The following is a 22,197-nucleotide window of genomic DNA, read 5'->3' on the forward strand; positions in this document are numbered from 1 at the left end:
TTTTAAAAACTCCATTAATGTCAAAATGGAAATTTTTTGTGCCTTCCCACTGCACACATTTCTAGATTTAATGAAACACAGAACAATGTTGATATGGCTGTATTAAAAAGGAATGGGTTGGTATTATGGTCTGATTTATTTGAAAAAGGAAAAGCCAAATCATCAGACTATTTGATGAAAGATTATAAGCTGGATGAATTTGTTAAACAGTAAGAAATTAAACAAAGCTGTAGATAATGTGAGTGAAGAGGAACATATGAACATATGAATGCTATCACTGAAGGTAAATTCACCTACAAAGTAAGCTTGTTCAAGTTACATAAGTTAATTATAAATTAAGTTATGTACCTACCATAACGTTCCATGTTAGTTGTCTTCTCTCGCCTTCTTTCTTGCTGGATGGGTTCAGAGCCGATCCTCGGCTCCGACTCGGCACTTGCTAAGCTCAAGAGCTAATTTTACCAGCTCGAGGCAACCCTATATCCCATGATGCAAGGCGGAGACTACCCAGATCTCGTTTGGTAGCTAAAGAAATAGCAATATTTTCTTCCAACTGAAGAGGAGGAAGAAAAATAACAATACTAAATAACATCATAACCCTCTAGAAAGGATCAACGTAATCTAGTGACACTAGAAGTTGAACAGCTAGAAAAAGGTAATAACCTCTTAATAGAAGATGCATAATCTTCCTGGTCTGACCAGGCTAGGGGGATGGAGGGCGGGACGCAAGAAAGAAGGTGAGAGAAGACAACTAACATGGAACGTTATGGTAGGTACTTAACTTCTAAATGTTAAGTTGTCAATCTCGCCTTCATTCTTGCTGGATGGGACCGGGTCCCTAGCACCTCTATCCTGGGTGGCTCAATGGAACAGACTCTTGAGAACGGTGGAACCAAAATTCGCTCTGTCTCTGGAGGCCAAATCTAATTTGTAATGTGAAACAAAGGTATGAGGAGAGGCCCATGTGGCTGCTGCACAAATAGTGTCTATTGGAAGTCTAGCTTGAAAAGCTGTAGATGTAGCTAGAGCTCTGGTAGAATGGGCTTTTGGGTTAGAAATCAACTCTTTGCCTCTGAGCTGATAAATGTAAGTGATCACAGAAGACAGCCATCTAGATAAAGTTACCTTAGAAACTGGAAGGCCTTTCCTGTTCTCTGCATAGGATAGAAATAGTTGATCAGATTTCCTAAAAATTTTAGTCTTGTCCAGATAATATCTGAGCTGACGGTGAACATCGAGATAATGTAACTTTTGTTCCGCTCTATCAGAATAATTCGGGAAAAATACTGGAAGATCAATGGATTGATTTAGGTTCATCTGCAATGCCACCTTTGGTAAGAAAGATGGATTAGTCCTTAGAGATACCCTGTCTTTGTGGAATATTAGATAGGGAGGGCGAATACAGAGAGCATGAAGCTCAGATACTCTCCTGGCAGAAGTAATGGCAACTAGAAAAAGTGTCTTCCAAGAAAGCAATTTCAAAGAACAGGCAGCTGCAGGTTCGAACGGGGGAAGAATCAAGGATGTTAAAATTAAATTTAGATCCCACTGTGGTGGGGGGTCTCTAATCGGAGGTTTCAATAAAAAGATACCTCGAAGGAATGCCTTGCAAAGTTTATGTGACATAATGTTGTGGTCCAAAAAGCCTATACGAAAATTTGAAATGGCTGCCAGCTGAACTTTCACTGTGGAAGAAGAGGACCCTGAATGAAAAATGTCAGCTAGGAAGTCCAATACCGAATGAATTGGAGCAGTATAGGGGTCTATGTTCCTAGCTTTTGCCCAGAAAGAGAAACGTCGCCATTTACTAGTGTAAATCTTTCTGGTAGAAGATTTTAGGGAAGCTACTATGATATCCCGTACAGGATTAGAAATCATAGGAAGCCTGGCTAAGGATGGAAGTGGAGCAACCAAGCAGTGAGGTTGAGAGAAGGTATGGATTGGTGCAGTTGACCCGACTGGTGGGTCAGAAGACCTGGAACCGGGTCCAGATGCCATGGCTGTACCAAGAGGTAATGATGTAGGAACGGAAACCATATCTGTCGAGGCCAATAAGGGGCAATGAGAATCAACTTGGCTCTCAAGGCGGTTGCTTTCTGAATTAGCTGAGGTATCAGAGGAAAAGGGGGAAAGGCATAAAGAAGTCCCCGGGGCCAATCTTGGGTTAGAGCGTCTCTGGGGGGATGGCCTGGAAGGGGAAGAGAGAGAAGTCTGGGCATTTGCTGTTTTGAGGTGTAGCGAAAAGGTCGCAGCAAGGAAGGCCCCACTTCTGAAAAATCTCTTCCGTCACTGACTGTTTGAGAGACCACTCGTGAGGCATGAGAATAGCTCTGCTCAATCTGTCCGCTATGATGCTGGATTTCCCAGGGATGTGCGTTGCTATCAGAAACCGGTGAGAGGAGATTGCCCATTGCCACAGTCTGAGAGCCTCTCGACACAGTGGATAGGACTTGGTTCCGCCCTGTTTGTTTATATACCACACTACGGACATATTGTCCGTTTGGACTGCAATAGTTCCCAGGGGAAGAGAGTCATTGAGGGCTTGCAACGTTAAAAGCACTGCTCTCATCTCCGGAACATTTATGTGCAGATGGTACTCGAAAGGTTGCCAAGTGCCATGGACCATTCTGCCCTGATAATGCCCCCCCCACCCGATCAGGGAGGCGTCCGATGTAACCGTGGCAACCGGGGCAAGAGGAACAAATGGTCTGCCTTGATGGATTTGAGGGGACGATATCCACAAAGTCAGATGTCTTTTGCAAGTTGGAGTTACTATGATCTCGTGACGCATGGGAAGTTGTTGAAAAGACCATTGGGTGAATAGCATCCATTGTAGAAGACGCATGTAAAAGCGGGCAAGGGGAAGAAGTGTTATGGCGGCCGCCATAAGACCTAGTACCTTCAGAGCAAATCTGGCCTGAATTTTGTTGCTGAGAAGAATCACCTGGACGTGTCTTTGAATGTCCAAGATCCTTTGGTCTGTTAACTTTGCTGAAAGTTGTACAGTGTCCAATCTTGCGCCTATAAAAGTAATAGATTGACAAGGCGACAAGGCAGATTTTTCTAAATTTATAGAGATTCCTAGCCCTCTGCAAGTGTGAATGGTGTAATTTCTGGCTTGGAGAAGCTGATGCCTGGTGGTGGCAGTGAGGAGCCAGTCGTCTAGATATGGAAACACCTGGAATCCTTGACGTCTCAGGTGAGCCGTAACCACTGCCATGCATTTGGTGAACACTCTGGGGGCTGTAGTGAGTCCAAAGGGCAGGGCTCTGAATTGGAAGTGACTGGTCCCCAGCTGAAAGCGGAGAAATCTTCAGGAGCGTCTGTGAATTTTTATGTGATAGTACACATCCTGAAGATCTATCGAGCACATCCAATTGTCCTTGCCCAGAAAGGGCAGAATGGACTGAAGCGTGACCATCCAGAATCTTGATTTCTTTACAAACTTGTTGAGTTTGCTCAGATCTAATATTGGTCTCCAGTCCCCTGTCTTTTTTGGAACTAAAAAGAACCTTGAGTAGATTCCGGATCCTATTTGGTCCGCTGGGACTGGCTGGATGGCTCTTTTTACTAGCAGTTTTGATATTTCTAGTACTGCTAGTTCTCTTAGACCGGGTGGAACGTCTGGAAGGGTTCCCTTTTGTTGAATTGGGGTTTGAATAAAGGGAATTTTGTAACCCTCAGATATAATTGACTGTACCCATTTGTCTTGAGAAAGGGAAAACCAGGATATTGGGTACAGCGATAATTTTCCCCTGACTGCCTCCGAAGGCGGACAATTGGGCAACATCTCAGGGATGCTGGAAGGGTTTGTCAGAAAGAGGCTCTCTGCTACCCTGATTCTGCGGACCACCTCTGCCCCTAGGGCGGCATCTATTATTGTTACCCCCTCTGCCTCTGGGGGTAAACTGACTATGTGCATCAGGTGTGACTCCTTGAGATTTGCGGAACCACATTTTCCCTCCCTTCTGTCCTTTGGGGTAAGGTCTAGAAGGGGTGGAGAAACGGACTCCTACGGCAGAAAGAGTCTTGCCATCTTGTTCGCATTTAGTCAAAGTGTCTTTCACTTGAGGTCTGAACAAGGTCGAGCCATCAAAGGGGGAGTTTGTGAAGGATGCCTTGAAGGGGTCTGCAAAATTACAAAGCCGCATCCAGGACTGACGCCTTAAAGCCACTCCTGTGCCTGCGGCCCTACTCACTCCATCGGCTGCATAAGAAATGAGCCGCATGGAGGAGTTAGCAATGGAGTTAAGGATTCCTAGCTGTGAGCTAATCTTATCCTGAGTCCCAGCAGCTGACGGATCCTGTAAAACTTCTCCCAACTCTTTAAGAACATCTCTTTGAAGGTGGGTGAAGTGGCATAAGTAGTTCAGCGATCTCATGGCAAAAGTCGCTGAAGAAAAAATCCGCTTACCGTACCTGTCCATAGTCCTAGAATCCTTGTTAGGAGGATGGGCAGGTAAGGATCAGCTAATTCCTTCTTGGTGGCAGCAGCCACCACCATGGCATCAACTGGGACACCCTTTGTTAAATATTGTCTATCTTGTGGGACCGTAATAAATTTTGAAGGCCTCCTAGGGATAGGTTCCACCGAATCCAGAGCCATCCACGCCTTTCTAGCCACTACCTCCATGAGAGGGTCGACAGGCGGAGACACCCAGGAGGTGGAGGGTTGAGATCCTAATGCCTCCAGGTATACTGACCCGTCCTCGGAAGGATTAAGGGAGGGCCAGTTCCCCCTCTGCTTAAGGATTTCAAGGATGTCTGAAAATGAGACATCCTCAGAGGAGGACCTTGGGGATCCCTCCGACTCATCCAAGTCAGTATCTGATGTAGTAGACTCAGGGGAGTCTAGATGTTTCCTCTTACATGTCCTCTTATGCGGGGGTTCCCCTGATGGATCAGGAGAAGCCTCGGAAGAGGAAGATATTCCCAATGGGGAAACCTGAGGCATTGGATCTCTGGGTCCAGGAGCAAGAGAGTGGGAAGAGACGTCAGCAGGCACTGTAGTGGGAGGAGCTGATGGAACTGTCCGTTGACTAAGCCCAGGGGCTAGTACACTCCTCATCACCTCGAAGGCTCCCCTGTCAGAGAGACCAGAAAGTTACCGCTCCGAAGAGATAGGAACCCCAGGCCTCACCAAGAGGGAAGGCTCTGAGGCAGATGTCGGGGCCGAGCTCACCAACGCCGAAGCTCTTAGAGGGAGAACGGGGTCGGACAAGGGTCCAATGCCACTCGCCCCCTCGGAGCCGACGAGAGAGACCAGAAGCCCGGATCCCTCCAATGAAGGTCTCAAGGAGGAAACCGGAGCCGAGGACGACGGAGCCGAAAGGGGTGGTATCGGCTCCGAAGTCACAACAGTGCCGGTTCCGAGGAGCTCTGGCTCCGAGCTCTGTAAGAGAGTCAAAGGAGGAATGTTTGGTGGATGTGAAATAGCTACCATCTGTTGAGATGGGCTATGGAGTATTTGGGCCAATGCCTGAGACTTTAATAGTCTACTCACCACTCTCTCGAGGTCGTGATCAGACAGCCTGGATGACCGAGAAGAACAGCTCCGATGGCTCCGCTCCGAGAGCAAGGGTGATCTTGGAGCTGAATGTATAGATTCCACTGAAGGGGATCGAGATCTCTTTTTTGAGATCAATGGAGCCAATGGAGCCGAAGATACGTCGGCTCCAGCCGGAGCCGACACTGAGTGTCTGGATTTGACAGTATCGGCGCCGGATGGAGCCAATACTGAGACTGGTAAGGTGGAAGGATCGGCTCCAGCCGGAGCCGATCTCGAACCTGGTGAGGATGAACCCGAAGCCGATGGCTTGGAAGTCTGAGCCGAAGGCTTAACAGGTTTTGAGGGCTTCCCCGGCACCAACTTAGTCGAGGAGCTCTTGGGCTTTAATAAGCCCCTTAATATCAACTTATTTTTTCACTCCTGCAGGACTCCTGGGCTGAAAGCATGACAGATAGCACAAGAGTCCTGCAGGTGCGAAGGTCCCAGGCAATAAACACAAGAAGTGTGACCGTCTGTCAGAGACATCTTCTGACAGCACGAGTCACACTTCTTGAAGCCTGAGACCTTAGTGTCCTTCGACATAACTGTGTCGAGGAAACACAATAGTCGTTAGGTTAACAAAACACAAATATATATATAAATTTAAAGGGGGGTAGACGAAAAGTCTCAAAAACTGTTCACTTACCTAGAGCTGGTAAAAGAAGGCACCTCATTAGCGAAGCGGCAAATGAGATCTGGGTAGTCTCCGCCTTGCATCATGGGATATAGGGTTGCCTCGAGCTGGTAAAATTAGCTCTCGAGCTTAGCATGTGCCGAGTCGGAGCCGAGGATCGGCTCCGAACCCATCCAGCAAGAATGAAGGCGAGATTGACAACTTAACATCAATAATTTTGATGCAAAATTCTGGATCTTTTTAGATAATAGTGGATGGAGAGAATAAATAGATGCTAAGAATAAAACTTTGTTACTTCAATCAGTTAGTCAAACTTCTTCAAGTTTATACTGGAAAGTTTTTAATTGAAAAAATATACATAGAATGTTTGTTACTCCCTACAAAAATTCTAAGTTTAGTAAAATGACTTCTTCGGTTTGTTGGAGATGTAGTAAAGTTATAAAAGCTGATTGGATGCATATGTTTATGGGTTGTAAAAAAATGTATATTGGGAAGAGATACACATGTTTTTTACAGATTATAGTCTGATAATTGTTCTTTAACTAGACCAGTAGTACTAATGAATGTTCCACTTTATCTGTAAAAGCCAAACAACAAAAACTATTCTGGAGTTTACTGGCCATAGCTACAGAAGTTATTACAAAAACTTGGAAATCTAACTTATTTCCTACATCCAAAATTAACAGCAATACTATGTCAAATTGAAAAAGAAGTGATCAGAATAAGATACATAAATCATACTAAGACTTTTAGTGGTTGGGATATGGCTGGGATAGCCTTGAAATGTTACTATTTATATACCAAGATTCTAAATGTGTTAATTGTATAAGATTACCTTGATGATTAAATGCATTCCTAACATTGTACAAATGTATGTGATGCTGAATTTCTTCCTTTCATGTGTATATATTGTAAATATGTTAAATTAATAAAAAATGTCTTTAAAAAGTTTTACTGAAGCTTCCCAGAGTAATTTTCTAAATTTGAAACAATGTAGCCATTTCAGAATGTCTGAAAAATACCATCCTCACTGCCATCTTCAGATGTGTCCTTAAAAATACTGAAGGTTACTTTATAAGTTGATTTACTTTTTGAGATATTAGTCGTTAGGGCAAAATACACTGGTACTGGGCTCCTAGATTACTTCTGCTGAGGCCCAGAGCCTGTGATAAACACCGAGCCAAAGACAATGAAAGTGTCCTTTGTAGGGAAAAAAATCTCACTTCGCACTATCTTCTTCCTAGCTTAGTACACATTCTGCTAGAATACCAGTGTGAATCAAAACACCATTTGAGACAACAGTCATTACTGTCAAATGGAGCCAAGAAAAGTGCCATGAACATCAGGATGTATGCACGTCTTTCACTGACCTGAAAAGGCTTTTTACTTCATAGGTTCATAGGTTCATAGGTTTATACTAGGCTATCTGCCCTAAGGCATTTATAAGCCTAGCCCAAATTTTTGTGGCTTATGCCACCCCTTATATGAAAAAATACTGTGCCCATTAGTTTGTTGTGCCTCTGTCCAGCAGTGACACAGAGATGATTCCCGGGGTAAACCTACGATCTCCCATCCACAGGTCAAGATTTCTCTTGAACAGAGCCAGCGAGGTGCTCTGCCTCACATGGACTGGGATTTTATTCCACAGCATAGGGAGTCTCTGAGTGATAAATCTATCCCTCCAGCACATCCTATTTATGTCCGTGCTAAGGTTTAAGTCGCTTGCTCTAGTGGTTTTGGTGGATTTGGATTTTTTTGAGGTGGAGCATGTCCATTAATTCCGGGTTGGACATGGCCTTGTATGTCAAGCACATGTCACCTCTGAGCAGATGGTATGCGACTGAATAGAGCTGGAGTTTCTTAAATCTGGCAGCATATGACAGATTTTGGAGTCCCTTTATCCTTTTGGTGAGGAACTTTTGGGTCTCTCCAATTGCTGCAGATGTCGGGTGAGATACATCCCGAATGGGGCATTGTACTCGATCATTGGTCTGATAAGTGAAGAGTACAGGGGAACAATGACCTCACTAGATCTGGATGTAAATCCCTTCATGATCAGGTGGGCAATGTAGAAGGTCTTTCTAACCACTTTAGCAACGTGAGTGTCAAAAGAAAGGCCACTGTCAACCTGGGTCCCCAGGTCCCTGATAACCTCTTCTGTGCTTAGTGGATTGCCACCTATATGGTAGCTTGGGGTTACCTTGTTTTTCCCGAAGGGTATGACTATACATTTTTTGGCGTTTAACTTCAGGCCATGGCTCTGGCACCAGCTATCTGTTTCCGTGAGTCCCTTCTGAAGGATATCCTGTCCGATGCACTTTCCACTATGGCGCCCAGTTTGCAGTCGTCTGCAAACATTGTCAGCCAAAGTTCTCCCATGTTGGCCTGTACTTCTGAGAAGTAGATGCCGAACAATAGGGGGCCAAGGACCGAGCCCTGTGGGACACCACTTGTGACCGGCTTGGAGTCTGACATAGCGCCAGCAACTCTAACCCTGTGGGTTCTGTCCTTAAGCCAGTTTGCAACCCATCTTGTGACATATGGGTTTATATTTAAGCTGGTAAGTTTTTCTACAATACCCGAGTGGGGTATTGTGTCGAAAGCCTTTGCAAGGTCAAGGTAGGCTGTATGGACTGCCTTTCCCTCATCAATGGCCTTGGTGACTGTTTCGAAGAAGTCGACCAAGTTCAAAAGGCATGATCTTCCCTTGACGAAGCCAAACTGGGTCGGGTCCAATGTCTGCAAGTCCCCTATATCTTTGTTTATGAGCTCCATTATGATCCTCTCCATAGCTTTGCAGACTAGACTTGTTAAGCTTATGGGGCGGTAATTACCAGGGTCCGTAGAGGCACTGCCTTTGTGGAGTGGGACCACAGTTGCCGTACGCCACTCCTTGGGCATGTATCCTGTGGTAAGGCTGAAATTAAACAGCTGCCTTATGTGCGGGTTTAATTCCTCATTCATCATTCATAAAGCACTGCAGAGAATACTAGAAAGAGTTGGTCATCTTAATTCAGCAAGATTAAAGATTTCTGCATGATCAGATCTCTGTCTGTACTCTATACAATGTTCAAAGACAGATCCATTCAGTGTCTCAGAAGAGATCAAGCATAGGGCTGTGTCACTGTTCCAGACTTGTTCTTCATCTTAGCAGTCAGTGTAATCTCCTAAAAGGACCAGTTTTACAATATAGCCAATATGGAATACAGCACAGATGTATAACTTCTCACTCTTGCATATCTGCATTCAACAAACACTGCTTACAAGGCAACTGTGGCTGACCTCCATTAGTCTGATAGCTGCCATTCCTGCTCAGCTAGTACAGTAATGGTTAAATACTTTCTGAGGTTTGTTTCTGTCTTGTATTTATTTAATATTTTCATGTGGGAAGGAGAGAGTGCATATGAAATAATACTAGATGAACCTTACAATTTAGTGCTGAACTTGTCTGCAGGTTTACACAAACGAAGGAAGGGATGATGGATAAAAACAGATTGCTTGAAGATTGACCAAGATGGCCTCCCTGACAGTTGATATGTGGGCCATGAGTTCAGAAACTGACATAGTAAGAAAGGAGGATGAAATACTGAGAGAGGGAAAGTGGAAAATATGGACCAGGGTTGCCAAAGTCATGTGGCAGGAGTAAGATTGTAAAACTAGCAGAGATAAGGGACACTTCACAGAAGCTCCAAGAAGATGCAGAGAGTAGATCTAAATGAAACAATGTTAGACTAGTACAGCTGCAAGAGGAGTTGGAATGGGCAGAACCTGTTTGCTTATCTGGATGATGGCATTGTGGTAGAACTGACATGGGGGCTGTTTCTGCAGCAGATGCATCTTATAATTTTATAACAATTCATTTCAAGAAATCACCCTAATTCCTCATAACATTTTTAGAAGCAGTCACTGAAATTACACAAATACAAATATTTCATACCTAAGAGAAGCAGACAGAGAGAATACAACTCATGACAGATTGTTTTCAGCAATAACCTATAACAGTAAGATAGTTCCTAAACATCTTGTGCCATATGTTACCTTGCATCATCCTAGTTCCTTACATAAAGATGCACATGAAAAAAACACAGTTGCTGTTCAGGAACAACTGTAATCAATTTATATATTACTTATTATCCCAGTTCCTTAATCAATGTAGAAATAACCCATCGTGAACACATCTAAACAACGTAGCCATAGGAATGACCTTATTTCCCATATAAAATGCATCTAACTAATGACTCTCTAGTTTATGCATGTGGAGCCCATATCATTAATCTATCAGTCTAAGGCAACTGGTTTCAACCAAACTCTCTTCACATCAAACGTAAAAGAAAAAAAATAAGTCAATAGGACCCTGATAGCTTTCCAAGATAATTTTTCACCCAAGTCACATTGAACTCAGTACTGACAGCAGAAATGACAGGGTATATCAACAAACAAATTGTAGCCGCATCTTTTCAACGTTGAAGAGTGGCAGTATGGATTTGGAATTGGGCTGCACAACACATTCTACAGTTATCAGCAGTGCATTTCTCAGATTCACATAAACAGCTAACAGACTCCTTAAGTATGACGATGACCTGCTTGTGAATGGATCCACAGACCTCTCAGGACATTATGCATATGTATGATATCCCAGAAGTGGAACAGTTTGCCATGTACATATGCAAGATATCCCAAAGGTGAACTAGTTTGCCATGCTTCTCAACAATCAGCTACAAACATTTTGTTCCATAATTCTTGACAAGACTGCATTCTCTTTTCCATGGTCTCAAACCTTCCTGTACACTTGCAGTTCATTTTGCTTGATTTGGACAGTATTGTAGAAAGCATAGCAAGAGAAAGCCTATCTTATCCTTAACTCCATCTTGTTCCAGATAAAGTAAGTTGTGTAAGTTGCGTACACATTCAAATATTCAAATTCCGCACTGCTGCAGTAGCCTTTGGCTTTTTGGGTTGATCATCAAAGCTTATCCATCCTGGAAGGAAGGAGGGGTAAGGTCTAATAACCCCTGGAGAATGGTCCTAGCAAAGCCAGTCCTAGACCTGGAAAAGAAATCCAGTATGTAATGCGTTGTAAAAGTATGCATACAAGACCATGTAGTTACCTCTAGAATGCTTCTACAGTTCAACTCTTTCCAATATGCCATCAAAGAAAGCAAGACTTGATTAGAATGTGCCTTAATTCTGCCTGGAAATATTTTACCATGGTGAGAATAACAAGAAAAGATACAGTAAGGAAAAAACAAATGGAATTGCCTGAATTGACACTGGTTGCCATTTTCCAATCCCATACTTGGAATTTCACAAATCTAGCCATCCTAAAGGGCTTAGTACTTGACGAGATGATAACTCAGTTGCAAAAGCATGACCAGAGTATATGGAATTTATTCTCCTTGTCATTCAAATTCTGAAAAAAATGAGGGAGATTGATGACTAGATTCAAGTTAACCCATGAAAGTAGTAAAGGCATATACGGGGGATTTTTTTTCTACAGATAACCCTGTATGCATGAAAAAGCAAAAGGGTTAACCCACTGTGAATATTTGCAACCCAGATCATCTTTTGCAGATGTTAGTCACCAGTTAGCCTACCAAACAAAAGAACCAAAAATAGCCAGCATAGCTGGTTCAAACATAGACAGAAATATCTTTCCCCCAAAAAGTAAAAATCCCAATTAAGTGTCACACGAATAAGTGGGCTTATGTATTAACGGAAAACCTCTTTGTACAACTGCTTGAACTAAGTCTGAAATGAAGAAGAGATCCATATGCAAAAATGCTAAATGGAGATAAATACATCTTGCGAAAGCCAGGGATATTAATGCACACCAGTGCTTGAGAACCAGAAGTAATAATCCTAGGTACGGTCCTCGTTATAGGTGATGCACCAACAAGAAAATCTTCTCCACTATTAACATAAGATTTCCTAGAAGCAGGATTTCTTGCCTCCTTTAGTAACTGCTGCATGTCCACATGAAAAAGGTGCCTAAAATGTATTAGAACCGAATCATCCTGGCATTAGTAGATCTAATCTGTGAGAAAGCTTGTAATAATTGCCTCTGGTCAGTTCCATAAGAAGGGAGAGGCATTCAAGCCTGGACTAGAAGGAGATCACAACATTAATGGGAAGTGTGATTCCCAGAATGTCAGAGCCCTTTTCACTGAAATAAACAAACAACTCAGGAGTTTAATAAAATCCACCAAAGCTAAATTTGAGGCTAAAATAGCTACCCTAGCCAAAGACAATTATAAGGCATTTTGTGCTGAGCGGATTATGCCAATGTTACCTACACTGAGGCTGAAGATATAGAGAATCTATTGGCTGATAAATTTAGCTCTAACTTTACCCCTCTCTCCCATCTGTCTGTCTTTCAAGATATACCTTAACTTGGCTCACCTCCAGCTATCACAAGACCAAGTCCTAAAAGAGCTATCAAAAGCTAAAAATACTGCATCAGTGCATCCTGATAATATCCCTGAAAGCATCTTAAATAACATGAAGCATGATTTAGCCACACTCATATAACACTGTTCAGTCTCAGCATCCATACAAGTATTGTATCAAGTGAATGGAGAACAGATACAGTCATTCACCTGCACAAAGAAGGGCCTTCTACAGACCCAGGCAATTACAGACCCATAATTCTGACCGGCTTCAAATGCAAAGTCGTGGAAAGACATATCATGGAATTAAACAAGCAGGATATAGGGAACTTCCACACATTGGGCCTGTCTCAGTTTGGATTCATCAAGGGCAGATTATGCTTACTCTACATGGCAAGTGTTTTGAAAAGGTCACCAAAGCAATGGATGAAGGCAAAACAGTACACATGCTGCATACATTGAGCTGGCCAAAGCTTCTGACACAATTCCCCACTCAGTATAGTATAAAAGCTAAATAAATTTGGAATCAAGCCATGTGTTGCTCATTGGATTGATGACTGGCTCACAGATAGAAAGAATATAATCAAAATAGGGGAAGTTACCTCCACAAAAAGATCAGTCACAGGTGAACTCCCCAGGATTCTGTGCTGGAACATCTCCTGTTCGGCATCTACTTTTCTGAAGTAAAAGCTAATACCAAAGAGCTCTGACTGACTACGTCTGTAAATGACTGCAAGCTAGGAGCAGTCATTGAATCCCCAAATGATTTAACCAGCCTGCAGGAAGGTTTGTCCCACATAAACTGATGCCAAAAACATTGACTAAACTGAATGCCAAAAAATGCATTATTGTATCCTTTGCTCGGTCATCTACCCCAGGGAACTATCACATTGACAAGCCCCTAAGAACTGACCCAGATGTCTGGGATTTAGGAACTTAGGTGGATAGTGATCTAACTATTGACCAACACGTGTCTATTGTTGTAAGAAAGTCCTTCTATACTGCATAAATAAAGGGATTGTGTGTAGATCTAGGGATTTCATTTTCCTCTTCTACTCAGCTCTTAACGAGGAAAATCATTGAAAATAATGCCCCTTTGGCATGTATCTGCCCAGACACATGCAACAACTGGAAGGCCCTCAAAGACACCTTACTAAAAGAATAAAAGGCCTAAACAATATGTCCTACATGGGCCGACTTAAAGCTCTGTCACTTTACTTGGTATCTTACAAACTGCTAAAAGGTGAGCCGTGTCTGGCATACAAGGCATCCTCTGACCCATTACTGATGGAGTTACTGCATATTAACAAGTCAAATGGCATCAGAAGTATTCAATCTAGGGATCTAAACCTCTTCTGCAGCTTCAACAGAGCTGTTTGGAGGGATAGAGTTATCTAACAGAGGATACTACTTTTGTGGAATGGACTTTCCATCTACTTAAAACTAAGTTCATCCCTGTCCATTGTCATGCGTAACTTAGATCTATGGATGGGAAATGGAAAAATTACTCCACTACTGCCCCCAGTACTACTAATGGACATTGGCTTCTCTTAAATGCGTTATCTCATGCATGGGTACCCTCAAATTATCTATGGCACAATCCCAGTTATTATCATTAGGGGTAATATATAATTATTGACTGTGGGATGGGTAAAGATAATCTATAACTAAATGGTATTGGTTATTGAGAGCAGAAAAAGGGAATTTGGCTAAGTTTAAAATGGCCCACAAGGGCAGCTAGCCTAGTTCTTGCCTATGATTCTATAATTTTTGGAGAAACCTGAATCTTCAGAATGACCTTGGATAACAGTGGAAAGGGTGGAAATGCATAGAGGAACATTCCTGACCATGGGAAAAAATACATCTGTTTTCCAGGCCTGCCTGCAAGGAGTCCTGGTGAGAATTTACTTAGTTGTCCATTTTGAAAAGAGGCAAACAGATCTATCTGAGGTGTTTCCCACCACAAGAATAATTCCTGGGAGGCCCCTTCGTTTAGTTACATTCATGAAGGCCTGTCCTCGTCCTGCTCAGCTTGTCTGCCACTACAGTTTGCTCTAATGTTATGTAAGATCTGGTGCTCACCATGTTTGTTTATGTACCACATCACTGTGATATTTTCTGTAATCACCTGCAATGATCCTAAGGGCCGCAGGTTATAAAAGAGATTCTATACAGTGGATCACAGCTAACATAACTTTGACATTTATGTGCTTTGGAATGTCTGAACTATCCCACAGGCCTCACACTTTTACAACCCCAGAAACTGCTCCCCAAGCAAAAACTAAAGTGTCTTATTGCCTCCACTAATGAAGGTTTTGTCTTGATAAAGCCCAAAACTGGAATCTGAAAATCCATATGGATGAGAATGTTGGGTCCATGTTTTTTTTAACCATTGATTTTTTTCTTATGTATAACCTGACAAGAGGAATTATGAGAATCCTTGAAGCTATGAACTCTGGAATCCTCAGATATTCTCTGGCTGAAGTCTTAGACTGATTGGAGAGGACCAGGAAAGTTTCCAGATACAAATTCACATTTTTCTGTGCTAGGAATGCCTTTGAAGTGGCATACTTAGAAGGCAATTTAATAGCACAATCCCATGTGATGGAATCAAGGGGGATTTTGCAACATTAATCTGGAAGCCAGGATAGGTAAGAAGTGAAGAGATCCATGATAAGGACTTCTGATATCTGGCAAAATACTTTGTAAAGCTCCTTAAGTTGTCCAAATAAGGAAAAGGTGTGAATGGCTTGCGGTCTGCTATGAGCTATCCCTGGAGCTTGACATTTTGTAAACAACCTAGAAGTTAACTCAAAGGGTAATGCAGAGAATTAATAAGTGACCAAGACACAGAATCTGAGAAATTTTCTGAAGTCTCTGGTTATGGGACTGTGATGATAAGCATCTTTTATTTCTAATGTTACCATAAAACTCAGAAGTGGAATATCTGGTAACAGACTCTGCAAGGCTGACATTTTGAATTTTGGTACTTTCAAAAAACAATTGAGAAAGGAAAGGAAAGGAAAGATCTAGAACTGATCTCCAGGAAACCTTGTTTTTTGAAACCTGAAACGTTCTGGAATAGAAGCCTTCCTCCCTTTAGTTTAAAGGCATTGGTAGCGTTCTAGGGTAAGCATACATTGAAGAACCTGAGAGGAAAAAAAATCTTTGGCTTGCAGAGTAGGGAGGAATTCCTCTGAAAGGTGATATGTGCATCCAGTATCGAATGTAACCCTCATGAACTAGCATTACTACCCAAGAGTGTGAAGCAATATGTTGCCAAAGACAAAGACTGAGAGCCAGTCTATGGAACATACTTAGAGATGTAGGGACAGGAGAGAGGAGGTGGTAGGTATGCTAACAGTCATTCTGAAGGTGTAGTCTGTCCCTTTTTCTGAAAGAATCCTTCTTTTTTAATTGAATCCCCTCTTGCCATCTCATTTTTGTTCCCTGTTTGCTAAGAATTAGTTTTATTTTGTCTTAATAAATCAGAGGGTTTGTAAGATTTAAAATATGGGTCTTGAAAAATCTTAGAAACTCACATAATTAATTTCCTCTGTCATCAAACTGTTTGAGAACCTGACTAGCAGCAAGGCCTAACAACACTTCCTTGTCTAAAGCAGAGTTTAAAATGTCTTACCTCTTAAGAAAATGTTTGAGTATGTATCCAAATATATCTTCTCAAAGCAGTAGCAGTAGCAGTGGCCCTAAACACAGTATTTGCAAAAGCATATACACTCTTCAAAGCATGTTTAGACACCTGAGACAGGTTAAAAATTGTAGGATTCAGAAAGGATGCATATTTTGAAGGAAATGTGGCAGAGCAATCCCACAAGCTGTCAACACTAATGGAATAAATTGGAAGAATAAAATTATCTTATGAAATTTGTCTAATACCCTACTTTCCTGTCCACAGAGGAAGGGTTGGTATTAATGTGTTCTCCTTTTTGGGGACTGAAGGCTGAGGGTCGGGGTTATCACAGGCAGCATTTAACATATCATACAAAGCTGACATAATAGGAAAAAAGAATGTAACATGATGTAAATCCACTTGCAGCATATCATAATATCTCCTCAGTTTAGGGGGCACATCCACTTGTTTCCACAAAAATACATTATTCCTTCAGGAACTAGTTTTAGAAAAGGAAAGTTCCTCTAATGGTGTTGAAGAAGGCAACCTTTCCTCTGAATCACAGTCATGCATTTGAGAATCAGACATAGAAAAAAATCCTGTCTTTGTTTATCGCAGAATCCCCTGACATATTTTTCTCAGAAATATATTTACCAAGTTAGTCTTCTGGTGTGGATTTGTCCTCTCCAGGATAGAAAGCCTGCAATAAACTCCTGACTAAAGTAAAAAAAAAAAAAAAAAAAAAAAAGAAAATCATCCTTATGAACAGAGAAAATGTCTTTGGATGAGCAATGTCTAAATTTTTATTTCTCTTTTCTTGGGACATCCCTGGAAGGAGACCGACTTAGAGGTGGCGCTTTATTTCAGGCATGAAGTCTCCTTCCTCACTCCCTCAGGAAAAGACCTCCTGGCAAAACTCCCAGACCCAAAAAAGGTAGTTATCCTATGCCTGAATTTGACACTGGAACAGCTGTTGAAGATGTGGCCAACCCCTGGTCCATAGTGGCAGAAGGTGCTACACTAGAGGAAGCTGGAGAAAAGAGCAAGTGGTCTGAGGAGCAACAGTTGGCCACTGCAGTCACCCACCAGTGGCTAAGGCACTGTCTGGACCTGTGATTTAGGCAAGGGCTCCTATTATTTTGTTTTTTCTTTTTAGGTATATTGGGGAGAAGAATCAGCAGAACTGGTGTAAGAATCCATTCTGTAGCCAAAGGAGAGGCCTGACTTCCAGTAAGCACTGATGAGAAGAGTAATTTGGAAGATAAGTTGCTAGACAAGTGTTCACAAGCAGCACACACATACTTCCACACACAATCCATCAAAATTCAAAGTAAAAGCACAAGCAGTACACACAAACCCTAGCAGAACCCTTTCATAGCAAGTGCACTGAGAGAAAACAAGAAATTAAGATAAGTTATCATAAAGTGTGCACAGACGCCAAACATCAAATGCATTTCTAGCCTCAAAATGCGCTTCCTGATGCTTAAATATAACACCTTCAAGCAAAATGTCTCAAGCAGTTAAATAATGAAGGTACATTGTAACAAAGAGTACACAAGCACCAAAACATTTAAACACCATCTAAGTACATGAAAACACTCCCCAATCTTTAAATCCTTGCACTTACCGTTAAAATGTCTCAAAAGCAGTATATTTTCTCACAAAACAATCTCAGCATTGAATACTAAGCCACCATTTTAAAAATAACAGTTTCTGACTATAAACTTCTAATATTAATAAAAGTGTTAGTAATACTCAGAAAATAAAAAAAAACAAATACAAATATTTAAAAAGGAAGTATTTTCTATGTGTAAGGGTTCTACTTTGGGGACTTATTTTCCAGAAATAAAGTCTGCTCCTGTCAAGCCTCAGAGCTGCCTTTTCCCTTGAGGTGGCAAGAAAGTATAGATAATCTGTCATGATTCTGATAAAAACTCCACAAATCAAATTCCTAGCCACTTTTAGCACCACTAATTATGGAGGGCCACCACCTGTTACATAATATTACACAAATTAGTGTTCAAGCACATCTAACACACCCTTAAATTGCTGATAATATCTCATTTGCTTTAAATCACTGTGATTTTGCTTACTTGATTAGTTTTCAGACAAAATACCTGCCACCCTGAGCCGAGTGTCTATAAAGGGGACTTTGCAAGAAGAGCTGATCCTTACTGCAGTGAGCAGTTTACTTCCACTTCTTTTGTGCTACTACATTTATATCCCTACAGACCTTCATTACTATTCTCCAGTGATCTCAAAACTGACTTCTTCCTTCCTTCTTTAAAACATTAAGCTACATACCATTTCTGGCACTCATTTATTTATTTATATTTGTTTACCGGGTAATGTCCAATGGACAAAGTCCTTTTTCAGTGGAGACCCGGGGCGAAAAGCTCCTATGAACATAGTTATACAACATATTTAGAAACATAAAAAAGGTTACAAGTTACAAAGGGATGTAGGCATTATAAATAATACAGTAAAAACATAATGAATAGCATAAAAACATAGTAAATAGGATAAAATGAAATTACAAGTCAGTAAATACATAAATACATTGATACAATATAAACATTTAACAATTTATTTATTTATTTATTTTTTGTGCAGCCAGTTGTGTGAAGGGGGTGCCTTCCTCAAATGTTTTGAGAGCGGCAGCCAGAGTAGTAGAGGAATGGGGGGGGTATTTGTCTGAATGTCTTCATATTCTCAGTCTCCCTAAAGCCATGCCAGTGAGAAGTTTTCAGAATGTATACTCCATTTAAATATATATTTGCATGGTTAAATATGAATGGCATTTACTACTTCAAAGAGTGTGGAATTCAGACAACTTATAGAAAGCATGTGCAAGATACGAATTATCAAATGAAGCAGAAAGTGAAAAATAAACCCATATTAGCTAACATTCAACTTTATATATATATATATATATATATATATATATATATATATATATATATATATATATCTATCATACCTCTCAACTATCCAGATTTTTGTAGAATGCCCAGATTTTTACTTCATATTTTTGGTCTGTTTCTCATAAAATCTGTGGTGTAATGGCACATCACTGGGATGATCTGAGGACTAAAGTCACTAAATAATGATATACATTGGAGTTTCAAACTTCCTATTCTTCAGAAAAATGCATCCTAAGGCAAATCCTGTTATTACATCAACTTTCTAAGTTTATAAGAGCAATATTTAAAATTTGTCCCTATTTGGGCCTTTGTCCCCCCCCCCCCCATTATGTCAGCCTTTGTCCAGATTTCTTGCGCTAAGAGGTTGGTTGCTTATATATATTAACTGTTCATATTGTACAGAAATATAAATGTAGTCATCATTTCAAAAATGTGAAAATCTTTGCTTTAAGTAATTACCTATATATTCAGAATTCCCAGTAATAGGCTTTGCAGGACAAATTACATTTGCCATTTCTTCATCATTAGATGGGGGAGGTTCATAATCATTGTCACTGATATTTCCTTGAATGTCTTCAGTGGGTGATTCATAATCTGCATCATCTGCATCATCTTCTGGATCTGGACTTTCATAATCATCATCCTCATCTTCGTCCTAATTTGTGTGATTATTAAGCAACATGGAAAGTATATTATCACAGTGACTACTACAAACAATTTATCTTAAATAAATGAAGTACATGACTGCAAGCACAAATAACATAACATAAATAACATGTGCAAAGCTCTCTTTTATTTCAAAAGACAACAGAGATGGAATTAGTTTAAATTTAATTTCAACTGAAACTGCCCTGTCCTTCTATTACTTTAGTGCACATTATATTCTAAAAATATTGTTTAAACATTTGAGAGTACTGGGATAATCATAGCTTTATACATGAGATACTGGCTATCTGGAAGAAAAGATAACTGCTCATGTCTTTGTGTATATTTCAAACTATGAGCCATATCTATTTTCCTAATAAAATATGTATGCATTCTGTTAAGGTGTCCCAAATACATCTTACTAGCATAAGTACAGTTCAGTGCTGGATTCTGAAGGAATATCCTGTGCCTCCTCAATGCAACAGACTGGTCACACACCACTGAGTGTGGGAGTGGATACAAAATCAGTGCCTGATTAGCAGACCGTTTGCGGGACCAGTCTGTGCCCAACTGGTTGAGGAAGGAGGTCAATTTACTGTTTTGTCAAAGACTGAAATGTCTGTGGTGCAGCCTACTTGTTACTAAGATGGCTAGACTAGCAGGAAGAAACCATTCATTCCTGGGAAGTTTGTGTGTGTGTGTGTGTGTGTGTGTGTGTGTGTGTGTGTGTGTGTGTGTGTGTGTGTGTGTGTGTGTGCGTGCGCACAGGGGTGGAAACCACAGTGATCCTTTATAACTGCTTAGCTGTGTATTTGCAAGTTAAAGCCTCTTTTGTCCTCCATGGTGGAGAGGTGTTGCAAAGTTTCACTACTAAAGACATTATTTATTGTGAATGTCAGATAGCTGGTGAAGAGTATAGGGCAACAATCTAATGGTAAAGTAGTTAATAAACCACACTAGTCACTAAGTAAGAGCAAAAGCAGCAATGATCTGTGAAGTAGCAATATAGTTTACTAGATACTGCATTACCAGTAGAAGGAAATGAGTACAAAGCTGAGCTGTATAACTGTCTTGCTAACTTGTTGTGAAAAATAACCACACGTCAAAGATAAGTGCTTAGAAGCAGCATCTCAAAATCAATGGCTTGCTATAGAATCCTGAGCACTTTTGCACACATGCTTGTTTTATAGTATGTGATCACATTTCAATTTGAGCATATTATTTATTTACTTCCAGGGTATGCCTGACTTTGGGTAGGGTAAGTATTTGTGCAATTAAGGACTTTCTGAAAGACTTTCCTTTTAGTGCTGCTTATCTCATGTGGGTGAAATGTGACATTTGCTTTTCCTTTTGTCATTATTTCAGAATGCCAGTAGTGTATACTTTTAAACTTTCCACACAATTAACTTTAGATCAAAGTAATATGCTTTGATTTAAAGTTAAGAAGCCCTACAATTGCCTTCTGAAGGGTTCAAAAGTATCATTGCATTTGGATGTCATGCTGTAACCATCTAATATACACGCTCCTGGGAATGTTCATTGGTCCTACTTATTTTTTCTCCTTACAGATTTAGCATGCATAAAAATGCACAGTTTGAGTCCATATTCTTCCGTACTACTAAAATCCTATGAATATGCACTTACATAGCTAGCATGCCTGTAAACCAGCAGATAATAGGAAGAAAGGCCCTTGAAAAGTAGAAACATCCAGTTAAATAAATCTGGGCATCTAATTCATATAAAATTTGAACACCAAACAGCACATACCTCTTCTCCTTTCCATAAGCAATATGAGATACTACTCAGAAACACATTTAAAAAACAGAGTGACAAAACTGGTGGAAAAATATAAGCACATTATCAAAGGGGGACTGTAAAATCCACAGACTTTAATGAACTGTATTGCAGAATTCTACCACACAATGTCATTTGCCTCTGAAAATAGGGACATACCTCCAAAAATAGGGACAATTCAGTGTGGCAGTAAACAAGACCTGAAAATAAGAAAACCCCATCAACATACTGACATTTGAGAAATCTGATGGTTAGTACTCAGCATGGTTTCTGACCAAACCATAGCACCACCACTGCCTTACTCTCCTTTACTAACACTATCCTTCAGCATAAAAACAATGGCTATCTCTCCTCTGCTACTTTCCTAGACCTATCTAAAGCATTTGACATGGTCCCACACAAACAACTTATCTCTGTCCTCAGTAACCTATCCTTCTCACAATCGGTCACCAACTGGTTTCAGAGTTACCTGTCTGACCGCCAACAATCCGTTGTATGGCAGAATGACATATCTCCCCAACTACCTGTCTCCATAGGGGTTCCCCAAGGATCCATCCTTGGACCCCTACTTTTCTCTGTTTACACCAATAATCTACCCTCTGCCACCAAACATGGCGCACTCATCCAATACGCAG

General features: G+C 41.0%; 1 protein-coding gene across 1 annotated transcript in view; it reads right to left on the bottom strand.

The window, feature by feature from the left end:
• LCP2 (lymphocyte cytosolic protein 2) overlaps nucleotides 1–22,197 on the bottom strand; it is a 1,995,233-nt gene that overhangs the window by 995,483 nt on the left and 977,553 nt on the right. The window contains exon 7 of the mRNA XM_044084497.1: nucleotides 19,583–19,778. Coding sequence (XP_043940432.1) covers nucleotides 19,583–19,778 — 196 coding nt within the window. The remainder of the gene's footprint in view (nucleotides 1–19,582; nucleotides 19,779–22,197) is intronic.

This window comes from Protopterus annectens, chromosome 9.part0, assembly GCF_019279795.1.
Source record: "Protopterus annectens isolate FY-2018-M chromosome 9.part0, PAN1.0, whole genome shotgun sequence".
Taxonomy (NCBI): Eukaryota; Metazoa; Chordata; order Ceratodontiformes; family Protopteridae; genus Protopterus; species Protopterus annectens.